General features: G+C 43.5%; 1 protein-coding gene across 1 annotated transcript in view; it reads right to left on the bottom strand.

Moving 5' to 3' along the window:
- Window positions 1-446: 446 nt before the first annotated feature.
- Window positions 447-15112, bottom strand: part of ll (leukolectin protein) — a 40459-nt gene continuing 25793 nt past the window's right edge. The window contains 1 exon segment of the mRNA NM_001159373.1: window positions 447-1009. Coding sequence (NP_001152845.1) covers window positions 868-1009 — 142 coding nt within the window. The 3' untranslated portion in view covers window positions 447-867.

The following is a 15112-nucleotide window of genomic DNA, read 5'->3' as shown; positions in this document are numbered from 1 at the left end:
GTAACACATTGTACGCTTTGCACATTTTTAACATATACTACCAATTGTAATTCGTAACATATCATACTAAATGGTAATGGACATCCACAAATGAATACATCCCATACAAAATGTAACATATCATACTAAATTGAGTGGATCGGATTTACGTACAGAATAATACTAAATACTCTGAGACCAGGTTGCCAGGCTCCGCTGAGAGCTAGGTGTAGTGGTGGTAAGGATTCTCTCCATGGTGCTGAAAGGAAGCTCTGCTGTTGGGATAGCTTTATGTAGGGCCTAACAGTTTGTGGGCAGTTTGTGTTGTGCAGTGGCTTTGCTGGCATGTATCTAAAAAAAAATTGGTTGAGTTTGCCCCACCAAGATTTCGATGCTAAAATCACCACTGGCAGAGCAACCTAAAATCCCTCTGTTCAATATCATAAAAAAAAACAATAACACAGAAATTACAATAGTTTCAAAATGAATGCTTTATTTTTGCAGGAAATGATTATATAATGAGATAATAAACAATGACAAGGATTCCATCCAATCCTATTGATGACCTCTGAAGCACAGCAAAACCCATGTGGATTGTGAGCAACATGACCATGCCCTAGTTTACACTACACTTAAATAGCCTCCATGGCAAAGATCTATTGAAGTGTTAATCAAGGAGTGGTCAAGAAAATATAACATCTTCATTGATATTTTTTTAAATGGCAATAAGATAATTGAAGAACTGAAAATAATAGGTAGAGCAATAGGTTTTAAAATGAAGGATTTTTATGAACTAATGAACTAAAGGCTTTTCCAGAAAGAGAGATCAATGAGTTCGCAAGTGAACTTTAGACAGATCCCGAACGGCCTTCAGCTACAGAGAAGAGGCTAATGTGTGCACACCATGGTGCCGCCAGACTTGGAGACGACCCAAAGACGGCCCAGGTCGTAGGTCACGTGGCCCATGAGCATGCCCATTGGGATATTGCTCCATCCGGTGCCCTCTGGTTTACTGGCTGTGATGCCGTCTCTGTGTTGAAGAAAGGGTTGGGGTTCATGTTTTAAAGCTTATCCATTTTTTTTAAGTACATCCATTTTTGGACTTTAATAATTAAATATAGCCATAGATTTTTGAAGAATATAACTTCTGCATCTTGAGCTTTATTCAACCACATTAGAAGCCAAAATGTAAGCTTTTACTCAATTGTTTGTAAACAATGTTATTGTAAACAAACAATGTTTAGCTTTAAAAGAAAATATAAACATTTTTTTTTTTTAAATAAAAAAATTGTTGTGTCTTTGCATCCGTAGCTCCATGTATGAATGTGAGAGTGGTTACATTTCTCTAACTACATTCCTCAGCTGTTTACCAGAACAAGTGGTGGGGTGTCTGGGAAGTTGTTGTTTTTTATCCCAAACTGTAGCTTTACAGGACATCCAACTTTTACATATTTTATCATACACTGTCTACACATTTCTTAATAAGTCCTATAAGTTTAGATCTGATTATATTTAACTGATTTTATTTATGTACCTACAATATTTTAGTTTTTGTGTAAGGAGATTCACATAGCATGTACTGTAAGGATCAGAGTTATAATTAAAGGTATACCATTATTATTCTAAGTTATTATTACAAGTCATTTTCAAGTTAATACTGTTGGGGGGGGGGGGTGGTGGACCATACACATAGTTCAGTAGCAACCTTACCTGGTATAAACACTACCCGCAGAGTTGACCCCAAAGACACTACCATCAGTTGCCACCTCAATCATGGAAAGCTTGCCATCAATGTGACTCCACCCGTTGTTTTGGCAGTCTTGATTCAGCTGGAAACAAACAGATTCAATCAGGGTTTTAGGACAATTTCAACAGTTATAATATGAAACAGTTTTAAAATAACTGACACTCTCCATCCTCTACTACTCTACTCCAGCTCTCACACTCTTTCCCAGATCTTACACTCATTAAGAAAATATCATCATTCTTGTTGACTGCCCAGCACCCAAAGGGTCCGCAGCTGTAGTACTTCACAGCTCCTGGCAATCCTGTCCATGGAAGGGGTGAGCCTGGACCCTTGTAGCCAACTGTGGCACTACTTGTCAGACAAAATGGAGTATCGTCCATGTTAGCCCCCACAACAAACTGGTTACCTCCAGCATCCAACTGTTTCAGAAGGCCTGAAGACCACAAAGACAGACAGACGGACGGACAAGCAAACAAGGAGCACATATCTGTGAGTACTGCCAAATTACCTACAAGTTACAATTTAAAATATCAATCGTTTTTTCAACAGCCTGATGGTTTCAGGAAAGCTAATAAGCAGGTGTCCTCTGGATAAATATTGAGTAATGCTCTCCACTTACCTGCAGCTTGAACCCAGTTACCGGCCACATACTTGTAGATTGCATAGTCCTTGTTGACACCCCAGATCCCTGCTGGTCCTACAGTGATATGCTTCAGGGAACCAGGCAGACGGATCCATTTATCACCTACCAGGTAGTAGGGGATTTGACTTGTGTCCGTAGCAACCACTTGCCCCAGTCCTGCATCGATCTGCATCAGATTCTTGATGTTTACTACCTCCTGACAGTCCCATGCTATGGAGACAAAGACATATGAGTAGAGTATACCAAGAAAAACTTCAACTCCAAGTTGATCAAGCATGTTTCAGATGATGGTAACTTACCATGACTGATGGTCAGGAGACAGAGGACCAATAGGACGGCTGCAGTGGCTCTCATGATGTCTATGTAGATCTACAGTATACGTTTGGTTGTACACCAGACTTCAATTGTCCCATTGGAAGACTTTGCGCTTTTATAGCCCTGCACACAGCTGTCAGCAATGATGGCTTCCTGTTCCAGCTGTTTACCGAAGACTTGATGGTGTCCGGTGTCTGGGAGAGGGGAGAGGAGAGTTCCTTTGTTCTTCTCACGTTTTCTCTGTTTACATTTTGAAATACAGTGCCTATAGAAAGTCCACACCCACCTTGGATTTCTTCAGATTGTATTCACAAAGTAAGATTAAAACGGATATAATAGCAATATAATGACAATTTTATCGTCAACAACCTACACAAAATACTCTGTAGTGTCAAAGTGAAAGAAATCTAATATACTTTGAAATGAATGCAAAATAAAACACAAATGTACCTCGATTATATAAGTTTTCACCCCCCTGAGAGGGAAGTGTTATTTTTACTGTACTTTTTGGTACCTTTTTGAATAATGTATTGTATGGTTGTATTTTACATGTCTGCTGGACTCGTAAGCTTTTCAAATAAACTTTTGTCCAGGTTCTAAACGTGTCCAGGTTCTAAAACACTGGACCAGTGGGTATCTGGATGTCGTGGCGGTCCACAGTGGTTCTTCCTGTTCACCTTACAGTGAAATGCTTAATTACAAGCCCTTAACCAACAAACTAGTTGAAATAAATAAGTATTAAGTAAAAAATGGATAAGTAAAAAATAAAAATAATAAATAATTAAAGAGCAGCAGTAAAATAACAGTAGTGAGGCTATATAGAGGGGGTACCGGTACATAGTCAATGTGTAGCACAGGTTAGTCGAGGTAATTGAGGTGGCAGTCTGAAGGATGAATCTGGGTTTGGCGGATGCCAGGAGAGAGTTACCTGCCCGAATGCATATTGCCAACTGTAAAGTTTGGTGGAGGAGAAATAATGGTCTGGGGGTGGTTTTCGTGGTTTGGGTTAGGCCCCACTATGTTATATAGTTTATGTAAAGGTGTTGTGGATCATGGCTAGACGGCAATTTGCAAGTGTTGCCACAGATTTCCAAGCAGACTTAACTCAAAACTGTAACTTGGCCACTCAGGAACATTCACTGTCTTCTTGGTAACCAACCAATGTAGATGTGTCTTAGTGTTGTCTTAGTGCCGCCCCCGGCAAGATGCCTCCCTGGGCGGCTGCCCATGTCGCCTATACCTAAATCCGCCACTGTATGTATGGGGGACAGAGGAAGGGTCAGCCCCCTATTATTTCACACAGAGTGAGTCCATATAACTTATGTGATTTGTTAAGCCACATTTTACTTTTGAACTACTTACGCAACAACTATATTTTAGTTCATTAATGGTTATTAATTTGTAAAACATTTCAGATTAGTTTTTTTTACTTTGACATTATGGAGTATTCATGGAGTATTTTGTGTAGATAAATGACAAAAACTATACAATTACATATTTTTCAATCCCACTTTGTAACACAACAAAATGGAGGTGTAGACTTTCTTTAGGCCTGTACGTTTGCTGTGTCAACCTACAGTAAATCACAAGCGCTGTGTGATCAACAATTGAAGTGTAGAGTATTCACATGCATAAAGATGGCAGCCTCCTCTGCTGAGAAAAACAGCCTAGACCAGGACGAGACTGTTGACGATGCTGGTGACCAGCCTTCGCTGTGTTTCCGTGGTCTCTTTGTTGTGTTTTTGTGATGACCAGACTTCACTGTGTTTTTGATGGTGACCAAAATAAGCCAGTCACCAGAATCAAGTCACGTCATGCTAGCTTGAAAAGGGATGTTTAATTCCTATCAGAATCCAGCCAGAGTGGGGATATCAACAATTTTGAACTTTTCTTCTCACACAATATGCATCCAGAATGACTGCCGGGGTTAGAAATAATACTAAATACGACTACCCAAACTGTTGGACGTGGTCAGACCAGCTTGACCAGCTTCGTCACCAGTATAACAGCATCACCATTGTAAGCTTGTATGTGTCCAAAATCCAGTGAAGGTTTGTCACCTGTGTCGAAAACACAGTGAATGAAGGCTTGTCACCATTGTCCAAAATACACTGAAGGCCTGTCACTAGCAAAACCAGCTACACCATGCTAGTCAGACCAGCTAGAACAAGAATAAACTGTCGCATGAATGTACAAAATCATCATCAGTTTTAACTGCATGAAGGACTATTACTGAGTCGTCCACAAACAACAGGTTGAGTTGGTTCTCGTACACTCTTAGGGAAAAAAAGGTGAGATCTAGATCCAAAAAGGGTTCTTCAGCTGTCCCCATAGGAACATTTTTTGAAGAACCCTTTTGGTTCCAGGTAGAACCCTTTTGGGAGGTCCTACATGGAGCCCAAAAGAGTTCTATCTGGAACCAAAAAGGGTTCTACTTTGAATCAAAAATAGTTATTCTATGGGGACAGCCAAACAACCCTTTTGGAACCCTTTTTTCTAAGAGTGTAGTGGCTACGACAGAATATACAGTATATATCGGAGTGGCGAGAGGAAGTCCCAGAGGTGAGCCTGTTGATGACGCCAGCTCCCCTGACAGGCACCCATTTACCCTCAACCTCTGGCTTCTGATGGTAAAAACGTCAAGTGTCCAGCCCACTAGATGAGTCCACACCTACAAGTGAAAGTCACCCAGTAAAATAGTCCATGAGTAATGGTCTAAATATACTATCAAAATTAAAAGTACAAATAATTTTGCATTCCTTATATTATGCAAAGCAGACGGCACAAAACGACATCTGCACACACAATACCCCATAACGACAAAGCAAGATTTTTTTCTTCACATTTGTTGAATATAAAAAATATTAATACCTTATTTACACAAGTATTCAGACCCTTTGATACGAGACTCATTTTGAGCTCAGGTGCATCCTGTTTTCATTGATCATCCACCTGTTGTAAATTCAATTGATTGGACATGATTTGGAAAGGTACAAACCTGTCTATATCAGGTCCCACAGTTGACAGTGCATGTCAGAGCAAAAACCAATTCATGATATCAAAGGAATTGTCTGTAGAGCTCTGAGACAGGATTGTGTCGAGGCACAGATATAGGGAAGGATACCAACACATTTCTGCACCATTGAAGGTCCCAAAGAACACAGTGAGATTATATTTATTGGACATTGATTGGACTAAATCGTTTTTGGTATATTTTGGTATATTAGTTGTCACTGTATTAGACTAAGCATAGGGGATTTGATGTTAAAATGTTGAAGATTAAATGGTGCTGGAATAGTGAAGGCAGCTCCTGTTTATTTTTTTATACTTGCGGGTAACGTGGTTCTAAATCAATAGTTGTTTAGTGGTCTGAAAATGATGAAACAAAGGTGTGGTTGAATTTATTCTGTCACGGTGTATTCTTATTGCCTCGGCCTTAGGCATACATGTCAAGGCATATGAACTAACATCTTATAGAGCAAACAACTCAACTATCACAACACATAGGTTGTAATATGGCTAAATAATAAACTTCAGATAGTGCTAAATACGGCTGCTAGAATCCTGACTAGAACAAAAAAATGTGATCATATTACTCCAGTGCTAGCCTCCCTACACTGGCTTCCTGTTAAGGCAAGGTCTGATTAAGGTTTTACTGCTAACCTACAAAGCATTACATGGGCTTGCTCCTACCTATTTTTCCGATTTGGTCCTGCCGTACATACCTACACGTACGCTACGGTCACAAGACACAGGCCTCCTAATTGTCCCTAGAATTTCTAAGCAAACAGCTGGAGGCAGGGCTTTCTCCTATAGAGCTCCATTTTTATGGAATGGTCTGCCTACCCATGTGAGAGACGCAGACTCGGTCTCAACCTTTAAGTCTTTACTGAAGACTCATCTCTTCAGTAGGTCCTATGATTGAGTGTAGTCTGGCCCAGAAGTGTGAAGGTGAACGGAAAAGCTCTGGAGCAACGAACCGCCCTTGCTGTCTCTGCCTGGCCAGTTCCCCTCTCTCCACTGGGATTCTCTGCCTCTAACCCTATTACAGGGGCTGAGTCACTGGCTTATTGGTGTTCTTCCATGCCGTCCCTAGGAGGGCTGCATCACTTAAGTGGGTTGACTCACTGACGTGGTCTTCCTGTCTGGGTTGGCGCCCCCCCTTGGGTTGTGCCGTGCCAGAGATCTTTGTGGGCTATACTCGGCCTTGTCTCAGGATGGTAAGTTGGTGGTTGAAGTTATCCCTCTAGTGGTGTGGGAGGCTGTGCTTTGGCAAAGTGGGTGGGGTTATATCCTGCCTGTTTGGCCCTGTCCGGGGGTATCATTGGATGGGGCCACAGTGTCTCCTGACCCCTCCTGTCTCAGCCTCCAGTATTTATGCTGCAGTAGTTTGTGTGTCGGGGGGCTAGGGCCAGTCTGTTATATCTGGAGTATTTCTCTTATCCGGTGTCCTGTGTGAATTTAAGTATGCTCTCTCTAATTCTCTCTCTCGGAGGACCTGAGCCCTAGGACCATGCCTCATTACTACCTGGCATGATGACTCCTTGCTGTCCCCAGTCCACCTGGCCGTGCTGCTGCTCCAGCTTCAACTGTTCTGCCTGCGTCTATGGAACCCTGACCTGTTCACCGGACGTGCTACCTGTCCCAGACCTGCTGTTTTCAACTCTCTAGAGACAGCAGGAGCGGTAGAGATACTCTCAATGATCGGCTATCAAAAGCCAACTGACATTTACTCTTGAGGTGCTGACTTGTTGCACCCTCGACAACTACTGTGATTATTATTATTTGACCATGCTGGTCAATTATGAACATTTGAACATCTTGGCCTTGTTCTGTTATAATCTCCATCCCGCACAGCCAGAAGAGGACTGGCCACCCCTCATAGCCTGGTTCCTCTCTAGAAATCGTCCTAGGTTTTGGCCTTTCTAGGGAGTTTTTCCTAGCCACCGTCCTTCTACACCTGCATTGCTTGCTGTTTGGGGTTTTAGGCTGGGTTTCTGTACAGCACTTTGAGATATCAGCTAATGTAAGAAGGGCTATATAAATACATTTGATTTTGATTTGATTTACAGCTAAAGGCTATCAAATCTGGTGGCCTTCCCTGTAGCTCAGTTGGTAGAGCATGGTGTTTGCAACACCAGGGTTGTGGGTTCGATTCCCACGGGGGGCCAGCACAGAAAAAAAAAATGTATGAAATGTATGCATTCACTACTGTAAGTCGCTCTGGATAAGAGCGTCTGGTAAATGACTAAAATGTAAAATGTAAAAATGTCTAGTGCATTGGGGACAGAGAATAAAAGGAGCAGATTTCTGGGTGTGGTAGAAAAGATTCAGGGCATAATGTACAGACAGGGGTTTGGTAGGGTGCAGGTAGAGTGGAGGTAAACCTAGGCATTGAGTGACGATAAGAAAGGTTGCATCTCTGGAGGCGCTAGTTATGCTAGTTGTGGGAGGTGGGGCAAAAGCGGTATCTGAGTCATGTTGAGTGGGGCTAGGGGCTCCGCAGTGAAATAAAATAATGATAACTACCCTAAACAGTATACAAGGCATATTGACATTAGAGAGAGACATAAAGCAATCACAGGTGTAGATTGGGAGAGGTAGCTAAGACAATGAGTAAGACAGCAACAGCTAAGACAACAACAATAGGTAAAATGGCGATGAATGGGCAGAGAGGGTCAGTTAACTACACACAGGGCCTGAGTTCGAAGTCTGGGGCCAAAAGATAAACAAAATGGAGTACCGTAATTAATGAACAGTCCAGCAGGCATCAGCTATGAAGCCAGATATCATAGGGTCCAGTGAACAGCAATAAATGAAACAGGGAAGTCGTTACTACGCTAACAAGCGGGAGACACAGCGTTCATAAAGGTTAGCAGGCCGGTGCTAGCAGAAGCGTCTTCACCGACATCCGACAAAGGGCGGTTGAGGGAACATCGGACTGAATTACGTCGACAGACCAGACGTGATGGATCGGCGGGGCTCCGTGTCGACAAAGGGTCCAGGTCAATTGGTTAAAGAGGTATTGTAGCTGGAGTAATTTTGTTTGCTAGCCGGGAGATGCGCCTGGCTCGTGGCTAACTTGTACTAGCTTCGGGACAAGGGCGTTAGCCACTCGGTAGCAGCTAGCTAGTTGCGATGATCCGATGCAAAGGTCCAGAGCTTACGGCAGGAATCCGGCGATGTAGTGGCTTCTAGTCGTGTTAGTGAAGAGTCCGGGGGGCATCAGCTGTGTAGCCGAGTGATCATAGGGTCCACTGAGCAGGCCGGGAGATGGGCCTGGCTCAAAGGCTAGCTTCGGGGCTGGGCCACTCGGTAGCAGCTAGCTAGCTGTGGTGATCTGGAGTAATGGTCCAGTAATGGAGTAATGGTGGAGAAAAGCAGTCCAATAATTCTCAGGGTTGATATTGCACTGAGCAGACTGGCGGGTTTTATCCAGGGTAAAAGCGGCTGGTGTCTGAGCTAGAGGTAGCAGTGGCTAACAATGACTAAATAGCTGGTAGCTAATTAGCTGGCTAGCATCTGATGGCTATCTTCTGATGGAGGTTCTAGCTGTAAGGTCTAAAAGAATAGCGGATCCGTATCACATTGGGTGAGGCGGGTTGCCGGAAGGTATATTTAATAAAAAAATGGAAAAAGAGATAGAAATATATACAAAAGACGAAAAAAGACAATTTACACAGGACAACGACAAACACGTCTGCACTGCTACGCCATCTTGGATCACTATGTGATACTACGTTGAAGAATCTAAAATATATTTTGATTTGTTTAACACTTTTTTGGTAACTACACGATTCCATATGTGTTATTTCACAGTTTTGATGTCTTCACTATTATTCTACAATGTAGAAAATAGTAAAACTAAAGAAAAACCCTTGAATGAGTAGTTGTGTCCTAACTTTTGACTGGTACTGTAAGGTGTATGGAAAATTGTTGACTGAGACATGGGAATGAAGAAAGTTTACGTTCTGTCAAACATGTTATTGTTGAATCTCATGTATCCTAAGGGGGGAAGCACAGGGCAAATGTCTGGTTTCAGTCACAGATAAGGGAGGACAGGTGTGGATTAAGGAGGAGAGAGGAATTCGGCCCAGGTCACAGGTCAGATGGAGTGAGAAGGAACAGACCACAAAGGTTTTAGCGTCAGGTGGGGCCATGACTACACCAGTGAGAGGAACCAAACAAGTTCTTGACTAGCAACAGAGATGTATTGGCTGTCTAGATGTGCAAGGAGTTGATTCCGGCTAGTGGGAGGACAAAAATATATGTGTATGTGCAATCATGTTTTTGTATTTTGCAGTTGTTTAACCCAGTGGGTGAATTAACTTAGTTTGAGCTTTTCGTGAGTTTTTACTCTGTTTGTTCAGAACCTAACACAACCTTACCTAGTATAAATATCACCCAAAAAGTTGACCCCACTACCATCAGTTGCCACCTCAGTCATAAAAAGCTTGCCGTCAATGGGACTCCACCCGTTGTTTAGGCAGTCTTGATTCAGCTGGAAACAAACAGATTCAATCAGTGTTTTAGGACAATTTCAACAGTTATAATATGAAACAGTTTTAAAATAACTGACAGTCTTCATCTTCTACTACTCTACTCCAGCTCTCACACTCTTTCCCAGATCTTACACTCATTAAGTAGATATCGTCATTCTTGACGCCAAAGGGTCCACAACTGTAGTACTTCATACTTCCTGGCGCTCTTGTCCATGGAAGGGGTGTCTGGTCCCTTGTGTGTGTCCGACAGTATGGAGTATCGTCCAACAATAAATGGAACACCTCCAGCATCCACCTGCTTCAGAAGGCCTGAAGACAACAAAGACAGACGGACAGACAAGCAAACGGGAGCACGTATCTGTGAATTCTGCCAAATGACTTACATGTTAAAATTGTAAAACATTCATCATTTTTTCAACACCCTGATGGTATCAGGAAAGCTAAGAAGCAGGTGTCGTCTGGATAAATATTGAGCAGTGCTCTCCACTTACCTGCAGCTTGCACCCAGTTACTGGCCACACACTTGTGAATTGAGTCTGCCTTGTTGATACCCCAGATCCCTGCTGGTCCTACAGTGATATGATTCAGGGAACCAGACAGGCAGACCCAATTATCACCTACCGGGTAGTAGGACATTTTACTTGTGTCCGTTGCAACCACTTGCCCAGTCCTACATCAATCTGCATCAGATTCTTGATGTCCACTAGCTCCTGACTGTCCCATGCTATAGAGTCAAAGACATATGAGTAGATTGCACCAATAAAATCTTGATCAATTCCAAGTTCATCAAGCATGTTTCAGATGATGGTAACTTATCGTGACTGATGGTCAGGAGACAGAGGACCAATAGGACGGCTGCAGCGGCTCTCATGGTCTCTGTAGATCTACAGTATAAATTGAGATTTTACACCAGACTTCAATCGTCCCATTGCAGGGCTTTGCGCTTTAATAGCCCGGCACATAGCTTTAAAAGCAATGATGGCTTCCTGTTCCACCTGTATATCAAAGAGTTGATGGGAGGCTGGACCGAGATGATCGTGGACTTCAGGAAATAGCAGAGGGAGCAACCCCCTATCCACATCGACGGGACCACAGTGAAGAAGGTGGAAAGATTCAAGTTCCTCGGCGTACACATCACTGACAAACTGAAATGCTCCACCCACACAGACAGTGTGCTGAAGAAGGCGTAAATGCGCCTCTTCAACCTCAGGAGGCTGAAGAAATTTGTCTTGACACCTAAAACACTCACACACTTTTACAGATGCACAATTGAGAGCATCCTGTCGGGCGGCAACTGCACCAACCGCAACTGCAGGGCTTGCTGCACTGTCGGAACTAGAAGCACAAGCATTTTGCTACACTTGCATTAACATCATGTGTACGTGACCAATAACATTTGATTTGAAGAACACTTTTAAGGCGTTACATACTGTAGCACCTTTGTTTTCTAAGAGTGAAGGCTTTTTAACTCTGGTATATTGAAATGACCATCGAACAGCAGGACATCTCCCAGATTCATCCTTTAGTGTTTGTGAAGTTCTATGCAGGTGTCCCCATCTGCTGCATGTTAATACATGTTCAGTATTGGGGGGGGGATTAGTCCGTCTATTTACAGAGCAATATGGTCTACAAAGAGTGTTCACAATGTACTGTTGGCAACTAGTCATTTGTTAATAATAAACTACACATGTCCGTCAAAGAGTAGTGTAGTGATTAGTGGGTAGTTACACATCTTTAATAGAGCACACTATAAAAGGTGTTGTCAAATATGTACCTGACACTACATAAATAAGGCACCTGTCAATCAAACTATGCATCAGGGACCTAAAGGTTCACCAGTTCCTGCACACTGTAGCACTGTAGTACTCTAGTCATATTTAACCTTCTGAGTAAGAAGATTCACAAAACAGATCTTTAACTGGATCTTTGCAGAGCTACCTTAAATCCCCCTGTTCAATATGATTTAAAACACACTGAAATGAGTTTCAAAATGAATGCTTTATTTGCGGGAAAATATGATATAATGAGATAATGACAAGGACTCCATTCAATCCTATTGATGACCTCTGAAGCACAGCAAAACCCATGTGGATCGTGACCGTGCCCAAGTTTACACTACGATCAAATAGCAGCCATGGCAAAGCTCAATTGAAGTGTTAATCAAGAATAAACTTTTATAACGTTATTGCTTGCCAAATTGTGTAAGAAAACATCATTGATAAATTCTTTATATCATTAAGATCAGTGTTTACTATTGATAGAGATAAAGTACTGAAAAATATAGTTAGAGCAATGGGTTTTAGAATGAAGGATTCTTGTGAATTAATGTTGAGAATTGAGATTGTTCCAGACAGAGAGATCAATGAGTTAGCAAGTGAACTTGTCAGATCCCGAACGGCCTTCAGATGCAGAGGAGAGGCTAATGTTTGCACACCATGGTGAAGCCAGACTTGGAGACGACCCAAAGACGGCCCAGGTCGTAGGTCACGTGCTTCATTGGCATGTACATTGGGATATTGCTCCATCCGGTGCCCTCTGGTTTACTGGCTCTGATGCCGTCTCTGTGTTGAAGAAAGGGGTGGGGTTTGCGTTCAAAGTTTATAAAACATTTGTGGACTTTAATAATTCTATATAGCTATTGATTTTTATAAGAATATCACCAATAACTCTAGAGCTTAACACAACTGCATCAGAAGCCAAAATGTAAGCTTTTATTCAATTGTTTCTAAACAATGTTATTTCAAAAAAAATGTGTAGCCCTTTGTATGAATTTGAGAGTGGTTATCTGTTTACCAAAACAAGCATGTACTGTAAGAACCAGAGTTATTCATAAAGGTATATCATTATTATTCTTAGTTATCATTACAAGTCATTTTCAAGTTAATACTGTTGGGGGGGGGGTGGTGGACCATACACATAGTTCAGTAGCAACCTTACCTGGTATAAACACTACCCGCAGAGTTGACCCCAAAGACACTACCATCAGTTGCCACCTCAATCATGGAAAGCTTGCCTTCAATGTGACTCCACCCCTTGTTTTGGCAGTCTTGATTCAGCTGGAAACAAACAGATTCAATCAGGGTTTTAGGACAATTTCAACAGTTATAATATGAAACAGTTTTAAAATAACTGACACTCTCCGTACTGGGCTCTCGAGTGGCGCAGTGGTCTAAGGCATCGCTTCTCAATGCAGGAGGCATCACTACAGTCCCTGGTTCAAATCCATGATTGGGAGTCCCATAGGGTGGCACACAATTAAGCCGGGGTAGGCCGTCATTGTAACTAAGAATTTGTTCTTACCTGACTTGTCTAGTTAAATAAACTTCAGTGATATGCTTCAGGGAACCTGACAGGTAGTAGGACGTTTTACTTTTGTCAGTTGCAACCACTTGTCCCAGTCCTGCATCAATCTGTATAATATTCTTGATGTCCACTGCCTCATGACAGCACCATGCTGTGGCGACAAAGACATATGAGTAGATTGCACTAATAAAATGGAGGATGAAATTATGGAGCAAACTTCATCAACTCCAAGTTGATCAAGCATGCTTCAAATGATGGTAACTTACCATGACTGATGGCCAGGAGACAGAGGACCAATAGGATGGCTGCAGTGGTTCTCATGATGTCTCTGTAGATCTACAGTATAAGTTTGGTTTTACACCAGACTTCAATTGTCTCCATGCAGGGCTTTGCGCTTTAATAGCCCTGCAGCTTCCCATCATTGCTTTTAAAGCAATGATGGCTTCCTGTTCCACCTGTCTAACAAAGTGTTGATGGGAGGCTGGACCCGGACCTGCTTTTCTGGTTCCTCACTAACGGTAAAGTAAAAGACAGACAATTTATGGTAAGGTGAAAGACCACCCTTCTTAACTGCTGCTACCCAGATACCTAACTGCTGCAGCGCTGCTACCTAACTGCTGCTGCCATGCTACCTAACTGCTGCTGCCATGCTACCTAACTGCTGCAGCGCCGCTACCTAACTGCTGCTGCCATGATACCTAACTGCTGCTACCCCGCTACCTAACTGCTGCAGCGCTGCTACCTAACTGCTGCTGCCATGCTACCTAACTGCTGCTGCCATGCTACCTAACTGCTGCTGCCCTGCTACCTATCTGCTGCTGCCCTGCTACCTAACTGCTGCTACCCCGCTACCTAACTGCTGCAGCGCTGCTACCTAACTGCTGCTGCCATGATACCTAACAGCTGCTGGCCCACTACCTAACTGCTGCTGCCCCGCTACCTAACTGCTGCAGCGCCGCTACCTAACTGCTTCTGCCATGCTACCTAACTGCTGCAGCGCCGCTACCTAACAGCTGCTGGCCCGCTACCTAACTGCTGCAGCACCGCTACCTAACTGCTGCAGCGCCGCTACCTAACAGCTGCTGGCCCGCTACCTAACTGCTGCTGGCCCGCTACCTAACTGCTGCAGCCCCGCTACCTAACTGCTGCTGCCCCGCTACCTAACTGCTGCAGCACCGCTACCTAACTGCTGCTGCCATGCTACCTAACTGCTGCAGCGCCGCTACCTAACAGCTGCTGGCCCGCTACCTAACTGCTGCAGCCCCGCTACCTAACAGCTGCTGGTCCGCTACCTAACTGCTGCAGCCCCGCTACCTAACAGCTGCTGCCATGCTACCTAACCGCTGCAGCGCCGCTACCTAACAGCTGCTGGCCCGCTACCTAACTGCTGCAGCCCCGCTACCTAACAGCTGCTGGCCCGCTACCTAACTGCTGCAGCCCCGCTACCTAACTGCTGCTGCCATGCTACCTAACTGCTGCAGCGCCGCTACCTAACAGCTGCTGGCCCGCTACCTAACTGCTGCTGCCCCACTACCTAACTGCTGCAGCCCGCTACCTAACTGCTACTGACCTGCTACCTAACTGCTGCTGCCATGCTACCTAACTGCTGCTGCCATGCTACCT

Source organism: Salmo salar, chromosome 17 (assembly GCF_965601325.2).
Source record: "Salmo salar chromosome 17, fSalSal1, whole genome shotgun sequence".
In the NCBI taxonomy this organism is placed as follows: Eukaryota; Metazoa; Chordata; class Actinopteri; order Salmoniformes; family Salmonidae; genus Salmo; species Salmo salar.
The sequence above is the reverse complement of the archived record's forward strand: the minus strand, read 5'-3'. Positions and strand labels throughout refer to the sequence as shown.